Consider the following 21,578-nt stretch of genomic DNA (forward strand, 5'->3'; position numbering starts at 1 on the left):
GCGAATTCAAAGCATATCTCCTTTTTGTGATGCATCAACAAGCATATCAAATGATTGTTCAAAACGCTTATGCTTTGTGCAAAAATAGAAACCAAATGGCTGAGTAATTTCCAAGAGGAAAAAACCCAACCTGCTACAGCAATTCCATGGCCTGTTTAAAATTTCTTTATAAAACCTTTTAAATAATAAAACTCTATACTCCCAATTAAAAAAACCTACTGGCTTTTATGGTTTTTGTTTTTAAATATTCAACATCATAGGGCCATTACAGGGACAGCATTTCCCCCCACTCCAAAGGTTGTTCCTGTCTCTTCTGCTCTCAGCCCTTTCCTTGACATGTTTATGGTGCCATGGGACATCCCATATCCCATGTCCTTGGCACAGTTTGGAAAAGACAGGAGAGGAGAGGGGAGAGGAAAGAATTCAGTGTAGGGGAAGCTGAAGAAGAAAAAACTCAATTTATGTTACCTTCAGGTACAGGTGGAGCAATCACTTAATTAAATCAGTTTATATTTTCACCATGTAGATCTAAATCAGTTTATATCTTCACTAGACCTTGCACTGACTGCTGCTGCAAACAGATGAGCAGGTCTCACTCTCACAGGTGTCATGTGCCACTTGAACCTCCACAGTTCTTAGCTGTCAGTCCCCAAATTTCCAGCCACCTCTCATTTTTGACTTCACCTCTTTGCTGGGACATTCCAGGCCTGACCACCACCAAGCCAAGCTAGGTACCACTCCACAGGCCCAGTACTGGTTGTAGTAATCAGAGGAAACTTCAGTGATTTCAATCTGGCATATGGTTCTGTGTTTAATGCTGTTTAATGAAAGCTGCTTTACTCATGTGCACGTGTACATACACAATTTATGCCATATTTTTCCAATTACTTCCCAACAGCTGATCCCTCTCAAATGGAGCTCTGAGGCTGGGTGATGGTAGTAGGTCAGGGCACACAGGCTCCCTGCACACACTTGTGATATGCTAGAATCTGTTATTGACAGAGCTGCCTTGTTGATAATTTTCTTTTGCAAGAGGCTGGCTGCTTAGATAAAGAGGAAGTGCCATGTAGTGCCAGAGTCAAACCCCTGGTACTTCCCTTGCTGAGCACTGTGTGATTGCCCCTGCAATCACAGGGACCAAGTGCAGGGATCTGCCCCAGGGTTCATGGGCGCTCCCCGATGCAGGCACAGCTGGCAGTGCAAGCCAAGCCCCAGGTGCACCTTACAAAGTCATCTTCGCCATCCCCATCCTCACAAAAAGCACGGACATCACATGTTCCAGCCTTTCACACCTCCCCAAAACAATGCCACGTGCCAGGCTCAGGTTAGGTTAACACCCCAATTTTCCAGCTGCTGGAGTTCCAGGAACATCATCCTGATGGCCAAAGCAAGCTGCTCAGCCCATGTCATGTTTGTCTGCAAGGAAATGGGATGTTTATGTTTATCCCAATTGATCCTGATGGATGACACTTTTGTTCCATTTAACAGCTGCTTGGCCCATTTAATACCACAAAAGGAGATTAAGGTCCAAAGTATGTACGGATGTGTTATGAGTAACAGCCGCTAATAGCAATAACACTGAACAACAATTGCAAGTTTGGCTTTTAGCTGTTATTATTGCCTAAGGTTGGTTTGCTTTTCATATAAATAAATACATATCTGTATATTAAATGAATATACCTAAGGGCAAAGTGATGCATTTCCAGATAAACTCTCCAACTGTTCTAGATTTCTCAACCGAATCATTCTGGAAAATAATGCCTAGGAAGAAGTGTAATATGTCTTGTGAATCCATGGGTAGAGCCAAGCTCAAGAATGCCCCCACGGAGCTGTGCAGAAGGGCTGCAGCCAAACTGATCACCCAGGGATCCATCAGTCACAAACTGGCTCACAGGAAAGCTAAGCATACTTTTCCAGAAGGAATGCCACTCTGTCCTGCCAGCCTGCCTTGGGTACATGGAATCAACTCATGGAATTCTGACAAGGGCAATGCTCCAAGAAAGAGCAAATCCTTCACCAGCAGCACCAACAACCCTTCTCCCTGTTGGAACTGCTGAATGGGTAACACATAATTCCTGCCCCTGCACACCTCCAGTGCCTGAGCCAGGGTCTGCCTTGGGAAAGGGACCTGGGCCAAACTTTATCTCATCCAGCATAATGTGGCTGGGTTGGAGACCTGCAGCCCAGAATTGTCTGCTTATTTATGCCTGTGCAAATCCATTCTGTGCACGGGATAACTGTGACTTCCCAGGACAGGCCTGTGTGTGGGAAGATCCTCATCCAGCCAGGCAGTTACTGACCATTGGGGCCAGAGGGGAGACAGTTTTCAGGCAGAAATCCCCTCGATTTCTGAATAAAAATAACTTACTGCTGCAAAACAGCTAGAATAGTCAGGACCCTTTCATTACTGACTACGCAATGAAAAAGTCCAGCCTGTCCTTGGACACTTCCAGGGATGGGGCAGCAGCAGCTTCTGTGGGCAACCTGTGCCAGGGCCCCACCACCCTCACAGGGAGACAATAAAAACTTTTCTATTGCAAGGATGCCTCAGGTCAGTGTGAGGTCTGTCAGAATCCAGGGGGTCCTACCTGGAACACACCCATCAGGGCTCTGGAAGGAATAAGAGTGCAAAGCATTAGTGAACATCAGAAGCTCAATGGAAATAGGACTGAAACAAGGGCAGCAAGACATGATGTTTTGAGAAGCATCAGGCATGAGGACTGAGTCATTGCATGAGATAAACATCCCCATCTGATGTTGTTTCCTCCTCATATGCTACTGCACACAGCAAAAACATACTGAAGACAAGCAGCATTTCTTCACTGCAGTTAATTGCTTTGCTTGGGTCTGTTTAATTCCCTGTTCAGTTTTAAGCATTGGACAAACAAACTCAAGACTTAATATTCTCCTTGTTTTAAAGAGCAAATCTTATTTAAGAAGTGTTAGTACAATGCTCTCAGGCACAGGGTGGGATTGTTGGGGTGTCCTGTGCAGGCCCAGGAGTTGGATTCAATGGTCCTTGAGAGTCCCTTCCAGCTTGGGATATTCTGTGATTCCACAGTTCTTTTTTTACTCAAATCACATTTGTGTCACTGCTCAGAAGATGGAGAATCACAACATTCTTGGTGGTTTAGTTCTCCCTCTCTGCACATAGCTCAGACGAAAAGACATGACTGTGAAGGTCACACACTACTTTCTCTTTCAACCTCTGTGGCTGGTGTTGGAAGTTGGTGGCCCTAAGAGGCATCAGCAACTTCCTGAAGCAATCCTGAATGAGGGTTGGTTGTTGGTGGAGATTTAGGAAAGCATTAGAGAGAATAATGGATTAAACGTGCAAATAGTCAGTTTAAGGTGGTTTTCAAATGTGTCCATGATAGACAAGCTACAGGGAACAGCCTGGCAGGGAACAGCCTCTTGGAGAAACTAAGGTGTGTGACTGGGGAAAAAGAAAGGTTCCCTTTGTCTCGAGAGTAGAAAAGTCACCGAATGTGATGAAGGTTTAATCCCTGCAGATGGTCTTTAGCCACAGCATCTTTATTCACTCCTCACTAGCATCTGTCAAAAAGCTGTCATCATCACTGATACCAAAAGCCAGGCAGGGAGTGATTTGTGCAAACCCCACTCAAGATAACAAGCTGGTTAATGGTGATACTCCCTGTCAGCAGCCAGCTGCACTCAGCCTGACAGCTCCCTTTCAGGCCTAGGGAGCTCTTATCCACTGTGACAGGGCCCCACGGGTGGAATGTGGGGAACAAAAGCCCTACACAAAGGGAGCACTTTGGGGCTGGAGTGTGTCTGGCTTCCCCAGGCTTTGGAGAGGCCACATAGTGATGGTGGATGACAAGGCTCTAATTAATATTTCATTCTCAGAGTGAGTTATCCCTTGGGGGAAGTTAAAGGTTTGCACATTTTGAGGCAAAGTACCGAGGCTGGTGATCTTGAATGAAGAAAGTATGTTGAAAGGAGCTGCTGCAGTCTTTAACCCTGGGCAAGGGACATGTAAACCATACAGCATTAGTGCACAGTTTTAACTCTATAACTTGTTCTAAGTCCTATATTAAGGTCTGTTCCCATAAATTCTTACATAAGTGTTTCTAGAAAGCCTTCACACCCTCTTTCCTTTCTCTCTCCTCTGGATTCAGACATCTGATATTCCACATCGTGTGGAAGGTTTGTTCCCCAAACCAGCCCACTAAATACGTTTTATGGCAGCAAATGAAGTGGCCGTGGGCTGGAACTGCTGAGTCCAGCAAAGAAGGGAGAAAGAATGACCAGTGGAGGGGAGTTTCTACTGCACAGCTACATGCTCCCCGCAGACAGCAGGAGGGGTTCTTGTGAAGGGACAGTGAGTTTTGAGAGACCACAAAGCAAAAGAGCTGTGGCCATAGCAGGGGTCTAGCCCAGGGTGCCCACTGCCCAGCCAGTGGTGAGAAATGAGTGTGAACTCTTCTACAGTCCAAAGATAAACCCAGGGTGCCCTGGTGACCTCAGGAAGAAAGGGTTTCCCTTGGGCTGCTAAATGGAGCTTATAAATGAAGGAGTAGGGTAAACACAAAGACTTTCAAGATATGTCACCTAATTGACTCCTAAATGACTGCTAATTATTTGATTGAGTTGAAGGTGAGAGGACGACACGTGGTCACACACAGCCTGCAAACACTTGCAGTGTGTGATGGGAGGAGTGAGCCAGGAACAAGCCCAGTGAGCCAGGGAGCGAGCCAGGGAGGTGGACAGCCCCAGGCTGGTCCATGCCTCTCCCCGAGGAGGAGCGCACGGTGGAGCTCAATGTTTAACAAATACAGTGAGCTGGGGCACAGAAGTATGTGAAATTTGACAGGAGAATGACCCGAAATATGTCTCAAAGTGCATCTTCCCTGCAGGCTGGAAACAGAAGAAAATCTAATTCATTATAATTATTACACTTCCAAGAGAAAATAAGCAGGCTTTCTCTTGTGATATACAGAGAAAAACTTCCGAACAGTTTACACAAATGCTGTGAGTCCTGTGGGGTGAGCACTGAGGTCTGTGGTAGATGGAATGGAAAGAACGGCGCCTGCAGCACGAGATGGCATCAGGCCGCTGCTGGAAGCACTCCACAGCCCGGCAGAGCCCGCTCCAGCTGGGGAAAGATGAGTGTGAGATCTGTGAGACTAAGGTGTGGTTGTGCCAAATGTCAAATGGAGTGATTCTTGTCAGTGTAAAGACAGAAACAACAGAAACACAAACGTTGTGAGTAGTGGTTTACTAGGAGCAGCCAACAGCCTCTCTGCACGTGTGCACAGAAAACACCTCCCTGGCCGGGCTGTCCTTTGTACATTGGGCAGCACGCTTACGAATTCATGGGTGCCAGTCACTGCAGAGATAATATCAAAGGTAAGTCGAGTGTCCCACATCGGCACTCAGGACCTCGTGGCAGCCCCGGGCTCCTGCACAGGGAGGCTGGCACAGCGACTGTCACCCCTTGTCCCTGGATGGGAGCGGCAGCTCTGCGCTGCTTTTCCAGCGCGCGGTTCCTCCCGGTTGTAGCATCCAGGCTCTGCGGGCGGCTCTGCGGGCGCTGGGCCCTGGGTGAGTGCCCCAGGTGGGTGCCCTGGGTGGGTGCCCCGGGTGAGTGCCATGGATGGGTGCCCTGGGTGACAACTTTCACCCGTCACAGCACATCCTCAGCTGGTGATCCTTGCAGGTCCCTTCCATCTCCGGATATTTGATGATGGGCCAGAGGTGCGCGCGTGTTCCCGAGCCGCGGGAGGTGCTCGGGAGGCTCCATCCGACGGGTCCCATTTTCCCGGCTGCGGCTTGTTTCTGAACTGTGAACTCCCCCAGCTGGCCATAGCTCGATATCGCCACCAGCCACTGCAGCCCGCCCGAGATGTCCCTGCGAGGGTTCCCCCAAAGCCGCGGAGCCGGGGATGAGCGCTCGGCCGGGCCGGGGCAAGGGGCTGGGCCAGGGGCTGCCCCGTGGGGCTGCTGCGGCCATCGGAGGGGAACAGGTGCAGGCTGCAGGTGGCTCGGACCACTGCCAGCACAAGGTATCCAAGAGCAGGAAGCAGAGAGGTGGGAATGGCCTCGCATCAGCAAAGAAAAAGATGCAGGTGAGCATGTCCCCAAGGTATGGGAATAAATGGTGAGATGCTGCACGTTTCAGTGAGCACAAAGAAGGGGAAAGGCTGGAGCACCTGGTGACCCCCAAGAGGGAGGAAGCAGAGAGAAACAGGCATGTATGTTCACCCATGGGAGGTGGATGATGAGCTGGGAGATGGGTAGACACCTTTGGGTAGACCATGAGGTGTCTCACTGGGATACTCAAGACCATGCCCAACTGACCAGTGCTTCTTGTGGTGCTGTAGCAAGCAGAGGTGTGCTTACTACACCACATGGGGGTGGGTGACAGATGCCAGCAGCAGAGCCACCCCCTGTCTGTGCCAACTGTGGGTCCTTGCTGGCTCCTTCACCCACCCTCAGGGAGCCCTAGCTGCCTCCCCACCCTTCACCGACCCCACAAAAAGGCCAGGCCCAGGCAATTGTGTACAAAACCTGAAATAGTTTTACTTTGCTTTCTTTTTTTTTTTTTTCCTTTTTTTTCTTTTTTTTAAACTTTGCTCTAGGTTTACTTAAGATTTTGTGAAGTTGATACAAGAGCATTTGATATGAATCGGTAAATAAAACACCGTCATAGATAGAGATAGCCACGATAAACTTTGTTAGAAATGTACATGTCGCGAAAAAATAATAATACTACTAATAATAATCATAATCATAATAAAAAAAGCCGGCGCAACGCCCGGGCCGGCGCGGCACTGTTGGCCCTGGTGGTGGCCCCGGTGGTGGCCCTGGTGGCCCTGGCACACGGCGGCAGGTGGCTCTGGTTCCCCACAGGCGCCGCGCCCCAGTAATGTGTGTATATAAACAAAGCCCATAAGAAATGTACAAATATAAAAAGCTACAAACATTAATAAATTACATCGTCACAAAACACGGAACACTCCACAAGGTGCTAGTAAAATAACTGTCTCCCTCCTCGTACAAGAAGTTACGCAAAGAGCTGGTACCGGCGGGCAGCGCCCGGAGAGACCCTCCCCGTATAAAAACCCGGCGGTGGTTATTCCAAAAGCTATGTACAAGCTACATTCTAGGAAAAGGGGCCTGGCATGCGGCAGCGTGGAGCAGCAGCGGTGCCTGAGAAACGCGCCCGCCACCTCCTCGCCCGACGCCTTGAGTCCTGCAGTCCCCTCCCGCCACGTGGCCTTGTCCCGCTCCGGCACTGCCGCCACAGCGGCTCGGCCACCCGCCCTGCGCGCTCGCCGGGCGATGAGGGGCCCAAGGCCGGAGCCGGCGCCGCAGCCAGGGGCCCGGTGCGCTCCTCCGTGGCCAAGATTAGGATTAACTTTTTGCGGCTAGTCGCTCTCAGCACTCTGAGAAAAGACATCTATATTAAAAAATATTTATAGCAGGATTCTGTACAGTCTGACCGCTGAAAGTTAAAGGGATTATCGTAGTAGTGGCCCAGAACTGGGTGGCAGTGTCCCTGAGGCCACTAGAGCAGTAGCTTCCCATTCCGGTGGATCTTCAGGATCTTGCCGAGCCGCTGCTTGGCCGTGGCCATCCCCTTCTTCGTACGCTTCCCTGGAAGGACAGCAGGTGTGGGGTGAGGACCCACGCCCACCCCACACCACCCCACAGACAGACCCTCCAGCTGCCTCCTGCCTCCACGGCCCTGCTGCCAGACCTGCCCAGCACCTTCAAGGACCCCCACCGGCACCCCTCAGGAATGGGGCTGCTCGCCACAGGACAGGGCTTGGCTGGAAGCACTGCCCCTGGAGAGCCAGCCCTGCTGAGCTGGGGCACAGTGCACACCCACTCTCGTGGACACATCCACACCTGCTCCAGGGAGGTGCAGCTCTGTTGAGCACCCTCCTGCCCCCACACCTCTCCTGGGCACCCTCCTGACCCCACTGCTCTGCCAGGCACCCTTCTGCCCCTGCAGTGCCAGCCCTGCTGCCCTGTGCCCTCACCTGCCCTGGCTCACTGCTGTTTTCCCACAGGATGACAATCAAACCCAGCCCCACAATTGCCATTCTGCTCCTCAGGGAGAGGCTGCACACACACAGAGACACAGACACAGACACAGGCACAGGCCCTATAGCTTTTCGCAGCTCCAGGCTCCTGGGCACCTCTCTGTCTTGGACCTGTTTCCCACCATTTCACCACAAAAGCACAATTCCAGGCAAATACATTCTTTCTACTCCAGCTCTGCAGAGAGTCACAGGTACCACCAGCTTCTGGCAGTACCCCAGCCCCTACCACAGGCTACACACATCCTGCCCTATGGTCATCCAAGCTGCCAGGGTACTGTGCACTACCTCTAATCTGCTCCACTCAAATACACGGAATTCGGAAACATCTGCCACATTGCCTCACTTGTTACTGGGGCCTTTCCCAGTGGGATCACACACAATTTTCATGCTAATGCAGTGTCTGTCCCACACACCTGCCTCAGTTACACTTCCTGAGCCAAGTTTGAGTGGAGAGTAGGAGGTCCCAGTCCAGACTCTGGCCCAGCCTCAGCTTTCTCACGCTTTCCCTACAATAGACAGCAGGCAATATCTTCTTCTCTCCTGCCTTTGGTTGTAGTTCTGTTATTTCCAAGGTGAGATATTCCTCTGCTCCCTTGTGGCAACCCTACAGAGAGATCTGCGGTGTGCCCTACTCTACATGTCCTGGGAGGACTGTCCTCAGTTACAGTCAGCACAGAGCTGGCATACAGCCACCACCAACACCACAGTGTCTGCCCCAGCCCTGGGCAGAACAGCCTTCATGGATGCATCCTCCCCTGGCCAAGGCTCCACCGGCCAGGCTGTCTGGGATGTGACCCTGTGGGTGCTCCTCCCGAGCTGGGGCTGGGTTGGGCAGCGCTCCTGCCAGCGACACCTCGCACCCTGCAACCACTAGTCCAGCAGAAAAACACCTACTTGGCCCCACAGTGCCAGGACAGTCAAGGCCACAGGCCCTATCCCTGACCAGATCTGAATTGCATCCACACGCCTGCACCTATGCATGCCCACACCACACACTGCAGTGGAGGCCCTGCGGAAGGCTCGGGTTCCGTGGCCCTTCACCCTTCCCCACTCCTGCACCACAAGCCAGGCGTTTCCTGGTACCTTTGGCGAAGGCATTGTTCTGCGAGGATGATGAGGGTCTCCTCTGTGTGAGGAAAACACCGGGTGCCATCGGCTGCGATCCCCTGTTAGGCTGGGTGACCCCAAAGGTGCTGGCCCCTGCGGTGTACTCGTGATCTGTGAGGCTGCTGGCCTGTGACTCCAGCTTCGGCTCGGGGGAGCTGCCTTCCTGAGCCGCTTTGCTTGCGTTGGGGGCTGACAGCTTCTTTTTGGTATTTTTTTTCTTCTTGCCTTTTTGTTCCTCCTTTAAAATGACAAAGATGAAGCTCAGATTAATCCCCAGAAGACCTTTAGCTAGGGCAAGGGCCAGCGGCGTTGCTTAGGGTCCTGATACAATGGCACGCCAGGAGTTGGCCATGGACAAGCGCTCGGGGGCTGCTCCAACACGTCTGGCTCACAGCTGCACACACACGTTTGCCTCTCGTGCCTCTACATCCTTGCTCTGTGCAGGGCCTCCTCGTTCCTTACCACTGTGGAGAGCAGGAGCCAGCCGGGGCCGCACCGACACCGCCCTGGCACAGCAGCGTGGGCAAATCTTTCCATCTTCCATAAAAACTGGCACCTCCTATCTTCGGGGATCTTCACACCCTTGCACAACAGCATGAAGGATATTAAACATCCCACTGATTCAGCCTCTGCTTCCTGCTAGGACACACACATCATCCCCTGACCTGTAACTGCACTTGGACATGCACACTGGGATGGCAGGTCTGCTACTGTTCTGTGTCCCTTGTCTACTTTCAGCTCCTTCTTCTTCAAATATTGCCACCATCCTTAAAGCTCTTCTACTCAATAGTCCACATCGCAGAAGCCCAAGGCCACCATAACCTGCATCTCCACCAGCTTGCTGAGGCGCCTCACCAACCTCGTTCCAGCAGACCTTGTCACCATAGCATCTCACCATGTCACCTTTATGGGGCTTCTCTGACCCCTTCAGAGACCAGAAACTTACCAAACATCCAAACTGCCCCAGTTCCTTTCCTAAACTGACTCTTTGCTCACAGCCCACCAATCCTTTGGAAGCAAACCCTGACACTTCCCAGCAGCCAATCTGCACAGACAGGCAATCACACCAGTCAGGTTCTCAAGTACACATCAAATACATTCCCTTGAGGCAGCCTTCTCCTGTTCTACCCCAGTAGCTATTCTCACCCCCTCATTCTTCCCTGTGCTTTTCTCTGTCCCTTGCTATCCTGTGACGTGCTCAGGTGTGTTGTGACACCACTGGGCTTAGATCCCATTTATTTCCCTGAGACTGCAGAGCCTCATGTCACTGGCAGGACCAAACACTATGCAGGACTGGCACAGCACTAGGCTTGGGCACAGCTCTGCTGCTGAGGACAGGGCTCTCCTTTCCTGACAGCTCCTACTCTCCAGGCAGCCTCTCACCTGCTGTGACAGCTTGGCAGCGGCAGCGGCGAGTCCAGTTTCGATGGAGGCGACTCTCGTGCCTTCTCGCACCGGTCTGTCCTGCCGGGGCACCGAGGGACCAACTCGTGCTGCAAGGAGAGCAGAGGCAGGTGAGGGGCAGGAATGTGCTTGTGGGAGCAGCACAGCCACCACAGTGCAGCATGCTCTGCCCTGCTCAGCCAGGAGAGATGGAGACAACCTCTGTCCTTCCCTTGCCCAGGTACGAGTGAAGGCACAAGAGCCAACAGCCTCTGGGCACAGCGGCATGGGCAGAAGCTGCCGATAGAGATGTCATAGAGCTGAGCAGCTCCACAGCACCTGAAGCCAAAGCCATGCGGGTTTGTGCCCACATCCTGGATTATGAGTGTTATTTCCAAAGTGACAATGCTCACCTGCAGCCGGGGGAGGACATGCAGGGCCACAAGATTATGAGGTCATGCATGGGCTGCTTGTCACACACAGAGGGTGCCCTGCTCATGGGCTACAGGGCTCAAAGGAGTCCAGGGGTCCTCTTGCCTGTCACTGCCCCCAGTGAGCTCCAACAGACCCAGGGCAGACCAAACCCTTCCAGATCATGAGCTTCAGCTGAGCCTGAAGGAGACTATTCCTGCTCTCTCTCACTATTCCCACAGTCAATTCCCATAGTCAACACCTGAAATCCACAGCAACTCAGCTGTCCAGAGCTTGATTCACTGTTACACCACTGCTAAGGTGGCAACCAAATGATCTATTACTAAGACTGTGAGGAAAAATAAACCAGCCAAGGAATTGCTTTCTCCTGCCAGCTGATTGCAGGAGGAAGGCTAAAACTTCTTGGCAGGAATCCCAGTACCTGGATCACCTCCCACTGCCCTGGAAAGAGTTAATCCTTCATGTGATAAAGGAATCACTAATTGTGTGTTGCAGTTGCCACAATCCTTGAAAAATTTAGAGATTTGCATGAATTAGCCTGAGTCTGGGTAGGACAGACCACATCGACTTACCCGTGGGACTGTAAGGGGCATCATCTGAACTTTTCCTTTTCTTTGATCGGGACTTGAATACTGGATTATCTTCGTCTGATTCGAGGGAAGGGTAAACTACAGTAGGAAACAAAGGCAAGAGTTTCAGTTTAGGAAACAGCTCTACCCTGCACAGAGGACCCTTGCTCTGTCCAGGTGCAGTGACCACAAGCATCACAGCTGGATGATCCCCAAAGTGCCACTGAGCACTTCTGTCACAGCTGTGACATTCAGAGGACTTTCCTCTGTTCTCATCCATACATTACCATTGGGAGCTGCTGTCTTTAAACTGTGACTGGCTCTCTGTATTCCTCTTTAATCACAGAATATCCTGAGCTGCAAGGGAGCCACAAGAATCATCGAGCATGACTTGGTTGCCCAGTAAAGCTGTGGCTGCTCCATCTCTGCAAGTGTCCAAGGCCAAGCTGGACAGGGCTTGGAGCAACTTGATCTAGTGAATGTGTCCCTGCCCATGGCAGAGGATGGAACTAGATGGCCCTTGAAGGTCCCTTCCAACCTAAACCACTCTCTGATTCCATGACCATTATGGCAGAACTGATGTAACTGCTGTAAACTATCTTTGTGCACATTTCTGCTGCAAATGCCTGCCTTCTCTGCCAAAACTCAAAACAGCATTAGATCCCTTTTCCATGTACAAGTTCAACTTCTCACTCCTCTCAGCTGGAGGTTTAATTGCTACTGTGCAGACAAGGACATTTCTGTCACAAGTAGCAGTACCTGACCCACATTTCTAGGACAGTCCCCCGTTTCTGGGTTGACTGCTGCAGTTTTGGGGGTCTCCATGTTTCTAGAGAGTTTCTCTCAAAAAACAGTTTCTGCTTCTCATAAAAGAAGTTTTGTGCCACGCCTCAAATCCAGCCTGCCTGGATGGCTGTGTGACCGTGGGCCCTGCAGCCAGTCTGCTGTCACATGTCTTTGCTCCCTTTGGTGTGCAGGTCCCTGTTCCATGCACTGCTCCTGCGCACGCCCAGCCGATCCCAGGGTGACAGAGCAGGCAGAAGCAGCCACAAGCAAAGGGACATTCACCAGCAGGCACACATGCGTCCATGCAGCCTCAGGCACACCCTCACTCTGCTTCCCTCCTACTTACCATAATCCGAGTCCTTAAAACAGGCATCCAAGTGGTCCTGGTCCTCATCATAGTCCTCGATGTCGATGCTGTTCTTTGTGCTCTTCTTCAGCAGCCGTTTCCCAGCATTTTTGTTGCCACCACCACCAGTTTTCTTCAAGTTTTGTGTGGAGAAGGAGTTGTTCTTCGCCTGATTGGTGCCCCACGACGTCTGCAGGCAGGACTCTGAGGCCTGGAGGTTTGCCATGGAGAGCATGCCCTGGATGGCTTCCTGTGTGCTGGGGGAGGCAGGTGGCTGGCTGTGGGGCACAGGGAGAGATGCCAGAGCACTTAGTGATTCCAGAAACACCAACCCCTCACAGGCAGCTCGCTCCTGCCAGGCAGCTGTGCTAGGAGAGACCCCCTAATTCCTCTGAGCAGCTGCACATACCAATAGGGCCAGTGCGGAATTTTATGGGACAGGAATGCCACAAAGAGCACCTCAGATGTGGGGGTGATGGTCCAGGAGCCAGGGAGATGTGGGCAGGTCCCTGGGGCTGTCAGCATTCTGGGCACAGCTCAGAAAACTTCCCAAACCCCACAGCAGAATCCCTGACACAGCAGTGTCTCTATACCAACTATTATCATCATCCTCCTCCGCCTTCTCTCATCATCATCTTTAAATATCTATCTATCTATCTATCTATCTATCTATCTATCTATCTATCTATCATAATGTTGTTTTCCTGTACTACCAAATCATCCTCCTCATCATCATCATATTTCAATATTATTATTTATAATTTACACTATCAGCTCCTGTAAAAGGAGAGCTTATGGATCAGCACTGGTGGGGGATGTTGCGCAGCGCTCTGCTCAAAACTGCCTGGAAGTTTTTGGTCCCAATTCACATCATGGGCTGTCACCACTCCAGGAGCTGCTGGAAATTAATTCTGAGACTGGCAGAACACATCAGTCAGTATTTCCAGAAGGTTGAAGTTTGGGCAAGTAGTGAAATGCAAAATAAACCTTGTGGCAATAATACTTATTACACTTGTTATGCATTTGTTGTGCAATAGAAGCCACAAACATACAAGAAATTAACAGCACCGTGTCACTTTCTCCTACTTGAGCTTAATCTGGGCTCTAAACAGAGTAAGGTACAAGACCATAAAAGAAGTTTCTGGTCACTAATGGCATTTAGTCATAATCCCGAAAGTGAGTTAAGACTAATTCAGAATTTAACAAACAGAAGAACATCAAAAAACTTATTTAGGAATGAGCCATTTAAATCCCTCCAATATCATGCCTTCTCCTCTGCCTTCTCCCCAGCAAAGAAATATTTTGCATCATCTACAAGGAATTACCATATTTTCTTCCAGCCTTTTCCCCTGAATTGTTTTTCCAAACACTGGACTCTCAAAACACTGCAAACAGACCATCAAATACTGACCACTAAATGGGCAAATCAGAAAGGAACTGCCTTAAGCAACACAAACTTCAACAAATAAATGGTAGGATATGATCAAAACCAGTGGTTCTGAGGCTCAAACACCAACCTGAAGAGGGGGAAATATCTCAGAGTTGCACATGGAGCAGAGTGTTTCTCATTAGGGCATGTGCCTGGTGTGTTTCCATCAGGAGTATTTCAGCTTTCTAATCCAAAAAAAAATTCAAGAAGACTCAGGAAGCAATTTTGAAGCTCTGTAAGAGCCATATCCCCTTTCTGTAGCTTCAGCAATGATTTAAAAAAAAAAACATTTATGAAAGCAAACTATCAGTGAGTTACAATTACGGCTAATAAAATCATTTTTTTAAAAGAGTATTGGAGCAGGAACAAAGCAGCCAAAGTGCTTCTGCCCCTGCTGTGTCCCCACAGCCATCTCCAGACACACTGGAGGTGGCACTGGGGGATAGCTCAGACCTGCCTCCAGCCCAGCAGCCTTGTTGTCCTGTCCTGGGGTAAGAGCTGCTGCTGTGGCTGCACAGGGAGGGGGACACTCTAACAGATACACTGGCAGTGCTTTGTGCCTTCACCTTGCTTGTGGCAGCCCTGGTGTGGCAGCAGGCCCAGTGCACTGCCCGTCCCCCGTGCTGGCACTGCTGCAGCCCGACCTGGAATCCTGTGGTCAGTTTTGGGTTCCTCATGACAAGATGGACATTGAGGGGCTGGGGCATGTCCAGAGAAGGGAGCAGGCCTGGAGAAGGGGCTGGAGCTCCAGGAGCGGATAAGGACATGGGAAAGGGGCTCAGTCTGGGAAAAGGAGGCTCAGGGGGACTGTGGTACCCAGGTTTGCCATTCTGTTCCTGGCATGTCCCAGGACAGGTGGAGCAGGCAAACAGCTGTGCTGGGGACAGGACCAAGCATTGATGGACTCAGGTTTTACCTCCTCAGTGAGCAGGGCACAGGAATGATCCCAGCACCCTCCATAGTGCAGGATATTGTGTAGGGAGCCGGTGCCTTGCTCTTCACCACCAACTCTACAACTGTCATCCCTCTCACCCTCTCTAGGCATATCATCTCCTTCCTTCCATCAGGAATTACTGAGTCTCCTACCTATATCTTCATATTTAGAAACTGAATTTATAATATTCCAGCAGAGTGAAATATTGATTTCACTTACTTACTGACATTTCACCTACTGATTGGGCAGTGGCTCTGGAGAACTCAGAGTTGTATAAAACTAAAGAACTCCAACAATTTAAAGTACAAACCCAGTGTTTTCTTCCATTTTTGAGTCAGACCTGGTCACAAGTAATTTTGCTCCTTTCAAAATCAGGTGATAACCAGCCCTCCAAGCTTTTTGCATATTTCATTTCAGTTCTTTCAGCCTGTTCCCCCACTCACAGCAGCCTTTCTGCAGGAGCTCTGTCCTTCCCTCTCTCCCTGTCTTGCTGATACACACAGTTGAGCTGCAGCTCTCTAGTGCACTCTAGGTAGTGCCATCAGGGCCTCTGGGGTGACCAGCTGCTAGTGACAGCTCAGTATTTTACAGAATAAGGCTTGCCATGGTTCGGATTCAGCCACTATCACAAAAAGCCCTGACCTGCTTCCCAGTGACTGGGAATCCAGCACTGGTCTGACAGGGATGCAGGCACTGACTGCTTGTGTGGGAGGAGATCCATAGGGCTGCTCCACAGCATCCACAATATACACATACAGAGCTATAAATACACACATTCTCTACTCTTCATCTGCCCTGCAAGCAGAGAAAGGTGGGAATTGTTCCTGAGAGTCAGACATGAACATACTGGCCTCATGCTGTGACACAGTGTGTGTTTGCATATCATGTTTCTTCTGATTTATTTTCAAAAAGACCACGTTATGGCCCTTTGAAAAGCCAAGTGTAATTATGATATGAAACACAGTAATTACATTTACCAGGGGCTTTTTCCAATCAAGATGCAGCATACACTGCCAAAACCCCGTGTTTATCCCAGACCCAGCATTGATATGACACATTCCCACTAAACCACCCCACACAGAGCAGTAACTCAGCCGAGTCTGGGGTGGGACTTTGATTTCAGAAACTACAGAGCCTTTAAACACCCTGGGTACAGCACCCAGGCTGAGGGGGAAAAGGCCTGAGTTTAAACTCTGTTCTGGTTTAACCCCTTGCCAGACAGCAAAACACACCCCGAGCAAGGCAGACAATTGTCAAGGACCATTTCAAAGCATGCAGTGAGCAGTGTTATCCACAGAATGGCCAGCAGTGTCCACAGGACCAAGGAGGATTTCTTTAAGTTCTTATAATAGTTGATAATTTTTCTTTTTTTATACCAAACTTCCAGCATGGAAGTTTTATTAACCCAGCAACTTTGTTACAGTGTCAGACACAGCTAACTACTTTTTGATCCGTCTAATCACCTGCCAAAATATAACTGTAACATCAACATAAACACTCATCCTATTACGGACCATAATGCAGAATGGAAAAGGAATTCACAGGGATGGCCAAGCAGACAAGTATTAATGTGATTATTTCTTTCCACCACTCACTGTTTGGATTGTTGAAGGACCTGGTGCTGTACCTTACTGGCCATAGGGCAAAACATCCAAAACTTTCCACGTTTCACATAAGACACCACTAAGCCCAGGCAGACATTTCCATTTCAGGTACAGAAGTGCCCATGAAAGAGTGTGCTTTTTTTCCCCAAGCCTTATTTTATGGTGGGAAGAAGAGTGATAACCACAGATGGGAGGTAGAGAGGGTGGGTGGGGCAGGGAGAGCAGTTTCCTATATCATTCTTTCAAGCACTTGGCATTTGTGACACCTTAGAGTTCCTTATGGGAGAAATGCTGGCTGTTTAGATAACTTTATTACAATCTCATTACATTAAAAACCTTAATTCCCACCCTCAAGCTGCAGTCACTGAACTCTCTCCTTCTTTTGAATTATTCATCTATCTATGACAGCATTATTGCTAAAACTGATCTTCAGCATCTACAGATGTGAAGTACTCTATTTGTTCAAATTACCAAAATCTTTCCTCCCTCTCCCTCCAGATCACAGGATAAAGGAAAATTTTGCTTACTGGAGAAAAAGCAGTTACCAAGCTGCAAAATTCCTTCTCACTCACACACAACCACAAAAATGCAATTTTGTTCACAGGTAAGAGGGAAAAGCATCCCCTGGTGCATACCTGTTGGTGTTATACTCTAAACCCCCAACTTCCTTGCTTGCCTGCAAAAGATCAAGAATTCCTGCTGCACTTCCACTCTCTTTCTTTACTTTGGAATTGCGTCCTGGCTTTGCCTCTGTGTCAATGTGAAGCAAATCTTCATCTGACGAGTCCTCGCTCTGCGAAAACAAGGAAAGGGCTAAAAAAGATGGAAACTCACTGAGCTGGTCCCCAAGAACAGCACAGTGATTTCTGCAGCCTGCTGCTCCTCCAAAGACTGAGGACTAGCCTTTGGAATTTGCTCTTAAAAAAACCCAAAAAAGCCACCAAAACCAAAAACAAAACCAAGTACATAGTAAAAATCCATTTCCTTGTAGCCTGGAGGATGGTAAGTTTTTCTTTTCCCATCCAAAGCTTTGAGATGTGATCCTGTTCATGGGATCAATTCCCTTTAACAGTGGTGTTTCCATCCCCACAGCAGTAGACTGGGAGGATCAGGCAGAGGAATGGGACAGACATGTACAACAGTGTCATGTGAGACTCTGGAAGGGAGCTGCCTACATTTGGCCCTCTCTCTGGGGCTGAGATTTCTAGACACTGTAGTCAGGTGCCTAAGAAAACAAGTTCTTCCCCTTTCCTGCCCTGCTTTCAGGCTGCTACAGCACCAGTCGTTATTGCTTGGGGTGCCAGTCTGGTGTCCAGGGACTCCCTCCTCCCTGCTCTTGCACAGGGAGACACCTCAGACCTCATGTACTGGCTCAGACAGAGGTCTGTACTTCCTCCTGAATGTCCCAGACACAAACCAGGGTGAAAAGATCTCCTTAGTACTGAAGGCGAAACACTCTGGTCATCTTTGGTTCTGTCTTAGCAAACTATTTTACCATTTCTGACTTATTCTAATAATAATTTGTAATTTGATTTCCAGCACTGAGCTTCAGACACAGGGCACACTCACACCTGGGCTGTCCCATCCTGCAGGTGAGTTCCACCCAGGCTCCCTGACACTGCAGGGGCTAGGCTGGGTTCACCTGAGTTACAAGTATTCTAGATCTCAGCCCATAATGGGCAGGGAGGCTCTGCCAAGTGGCACAAAACAAACCTTTGAGTTACTACATCACAGGAAGAGAAACACAGAATGGTTTGGGTTGGAAAGGTCCTTAAAGAACCTCATGGTCTAGGAGTGTCTCCTTGTGAAGGTACAATAACCTCATACCTTGTATGGTACCGACTCCACCTTTGGCTTCTTAACAGGAGTGTGATGCAGGGCTTCCTTTTTATCTGATAAAACTGTATAAATAAAAAGAAACAAAAAGTCATGGTTTCTTTCCCTTCGAAAACCAGCCATCCTATTCTACTCACATTTGACTGACAGGTAGGACATGGCTTTCTTTATTCTAAATCACATAGATTTTAAAGATTATATTGATTGTTTTGGACAATCACCACCTAAGACTTTGTTGAGCAGATAAAGATAAACCAGGCAATATCCTTACATGGCAGTTCTCTTTTTGCAGTGTTTTTCTTTCTTCTGATTGGAAACTCATCAATTTTTAGTTCACCATCATCTGACACATATTCATATTCATCCCGTACAGGTTTGGCTTTTTCCTCTTTAAAATTCTGCAGTGACCCAAACACACTGGTATTCAGATGAGTTTTGACTCCCTTTGAACTGAAAAAAAATATATTTACAAATCAGTAACAACACTCTGAGTAGAAAACAGCTTGTGACTTGACAGACAATTAGTATCTATCTCTATGCAGAAATACCAGTCAAACTGAATTCCTTCAGGGGTGCCAAAGTAACTAGAATAATTTTACAAATACATTTTTGAACCTACGATTTATATCTCAAAATAGGACTCTGCCTAGAGCACTAGAAGAAGTTTTAATGATAGGGTATTTTCTACATTGACCAGAAAGGCAGGTTTTCATCATCTTGTATAAAAAATATAAATAATGACCTTTCAATTTACTTTTTTAGTTGATGTACGTTGTCATATTTTTACTTACCCAAGCAACTTCTTATTAGAGAAAGAGAATGTGAATTTGCTGTCTTTATTTCCTGATAAAGGCATCTTTTCTGATTTGTGTTCCTCTTCCATTTTTAGAAGTGAATCAGGTTTACTGTTCTGAAAGGCAAAAGACCAAAACAAAATAAATAAATCATTCAAATGAGTCCTTTATGTTTTAGCTTCCCAGGTACCCTCAGAATCTAAGTCTGTTAAATTTTCCCTTATTAAAAATCCTATCAAATTTTCTCTGCAGACAAAATGTTCTATTCTATTTCACTCACCCTGCATTAGCCGTCAAGAAGGACAAGCTTTTAATCCCTAGGGCATAATTCAGATTTCATTAACTCTAATTTTATGCCATTTAAAGATTAGTTATTGATTATTAGCTATTAGTTAGTTGTTGATTTATCATTAGTTATTGATTTCAGACTTAAACTACTAGGACTCTGTCAGAGCAAGGATCACAAAAGGGAACAACACTGAACCACCTCACTGATGTCTGGTGAAAAGGCACATGCTTTTGAAGAATCCATCCACCCCCTCTTCCTTTATCAGGGATTGATTGTTTCCTGCTTTATTTTCTTTTCTTTGGGAACGGAAAATTGGTGCCTCGTTCTCTCCACTTAGGCAGAGCCACAAAAAAATCCCCTACCCTTGGCTTATCATTATGTGGCAGAATCTAGCAGGAAACATCACCTTGTATTTCCATTTGGCTTCTGTTTTGCTTTTACTTTGCTCTCGAACTTCAAATTTCTCCACCTCATTCTGCTTGCTCACAGATTCCTTATTGGGAACACTTAAAACATTCTTTGCAGCCTGGGAAAAAAGTCAGGATAAAGTTCTCTGAATGAAGATGGAGTGTTGGCATGTCAGAAACACAGGCTTTATCTGGGAAATAACATGACATATTTTTGAAAACTCTCATTTATTCTTTTTGAATCCCAAATTGAGGTTTAATCAAATATTGCTCCTTCAGAGCATGCAGAACAGCAGCTGCACTTTTCCTTGATACACCAATACTCTCCTCTCCCTGTCTGTCACCCCATGACAGGTTTCACAAACTGCACACAAACTCTTAGAACTTCAGAAACATTTTAGGAAAGATTTATGGATATTTCTTCACAAACAGTGTACAACCATTCTTCTATCAGTGCCTTGATGGATCCTGGTACCCACTGAAATCAGTAGCAAAATTCATGCTGAATTACAAGACACCAGAATTAAAGGACATCAAAAAGAAACTTGACAAGTTTCTACGTGGGTAAAAGTGGAAGAAAACTACTGTTATGTTTTCAGTCAGTCATTCTAGAGTAACATTTCGAGCAAACGAGATACTTTAGAAAAACAAGTTCTTTCATCACTGACACCTTTTGATATCAGTGGGTTTCTGGGAGGCTCCACATAAATGAATAACCAGCAAAGAGTCAAATCAAACCCACCAGCTGGGTAAGAGAAGGGCAATGAGCAATTATAAACCATTCCTTTGCTTCTGCAGAGCCAGGCTTTCACAATGTGCTGCACATATTACTTTTTGCATGAAACCTACAGAGGGATTTTATCTCTCTGAGGGTGGGAGAAGAGGGAGAGGTTAAAACAGAACCCACCTTCCCCTTCTTTGGCGTCTCGATCTTGGTCAGAGCCTCCTTCGTGTGTGCCTCCAGCAGGTCGAGGTTGGGGATGGCTGGTGGTGGGCTCTCCTTCACCTTCTTTCCTTTCTTTTTGCCTTCTCCTTTCACTTTCGGTGTTTTAGGAGGTTTGGAGGGTTTGGGAGTCTTCGGGGTTTTGGATGGCTTGAGTTGTTTGGCAGTTTTCACAGTTTTGGGAGTCTTTTTTTTAGGAAGCTTTTCTAGAGGTGGGGGCAGAGGGGTGACTTGGACAGGTGATGGAGCCTCCTCCTTCTCCACAGGACAGATCTCCTCGGCTGTGGGGTTGGCACTCGTGTCTGCTTTGCTGGCCTTTGAAGCGTTCTATGGTTTGGCACAAAGCACAAGGTGTTCAGACACGCCTGTCCTGCTTTTGATATTCCCTCCGTTAGATGGGGAAACAACCCCAAAGATGCCCAAAGATGTGGTACAGGGGATCTGTAGCATAGGTCAGTCTGACCGAGGAATGAAGATCCCACCAAGGCCACAATAACGCTCTGCTCATCAATCCTCACCCCCAGTTCCCACCCCCACATTCCTCAAGCCTGGCCTGCAGTAACTCCAGAGGCTTGGTAGGGAATGTAACCCTCACTGGGTTGTACCATCACACAGCCTGTCCACAGAGGATAGATAAAATGAAC

The 21,578-nt window shown here is 48.3% G+C and overlaps 1 protein-coding gene across 5 annotated transcripts in view; it reads right to left on the reverse strand.

Moving 5' to 3' along the window:
• Positions 1–6,677: 6,677 nt before the first annotated feature.
• The window catches only part of PHF2 (PHD finger protein 2), a 54,511-nt gene continuing 39,610 nt past the window's right edge, over positions 6,678–21,578 (reverse strand). For 2 of the 5 annotated variants that reach the window (XM_021539556.4, XM_085590890.1), the window contains exons 12-22: positions 20,899–21,261; positions 19,991–20,110; positions 19,293–19,411; positions 18,773–18,951; positions 18,493–18,566; positions 17,301–17,458; positions 12,699–12,976; positions 11,570–11,665; positions 10,566–10,675; positions 9,159–9,420; positions 6,678–7,623 (exon numbers count right to left, since the gene is read on the reverse strand). In XM_021539556.4, coding sequence (XP_021395231.2) covers positions 7,535–7,623; positions 9,159–9,420; positions 10,566–10,675; positions 11,570–11,665; positions 12,699–12,976; positions 17,301–17,458; positions 18,493–18,566; positions 18,773–18,951; positions 19,293–19,411; positions 19,991–20,110; positions 20,899–21,261 — 1,848 coding nt within the window. In that variant the 3' untranslated portion in view covers positions 6,678–7,534. The remainder of the gene's footprint in view (positions 7,624–9,158; positions 9,421–10,565; positions 10,676–11,569; positions 11,666–12,698; positions 12,977–17,300; positions 17,459–18,492; positions 18,567–18,772; positions 18,952–19,292; positions 19,412–19,990; positions 20,111–20,898; positions 21,262–21,578) is intronic. The other 3 variants (XM_021539557.4, XM_021539559.4, XM_085590889.1) reach the window with 3 other exon arrangements.

The sequence above is a fragment of the Lonchura striata genome, chromosome 12 (assembly GCF_050655825.1).
Source record: "Lonchura striata isolate lonStrDom1 chromosome 12, ASM5065582v1, whole genome shotgun sequence".
Taxonomy (NCBI): domain Eukaryota; kingdom Metazoa; phylum Chordata; class Aves; order Passeriformes; family Estrildidae; genus Lonchura; species Lonchura striata.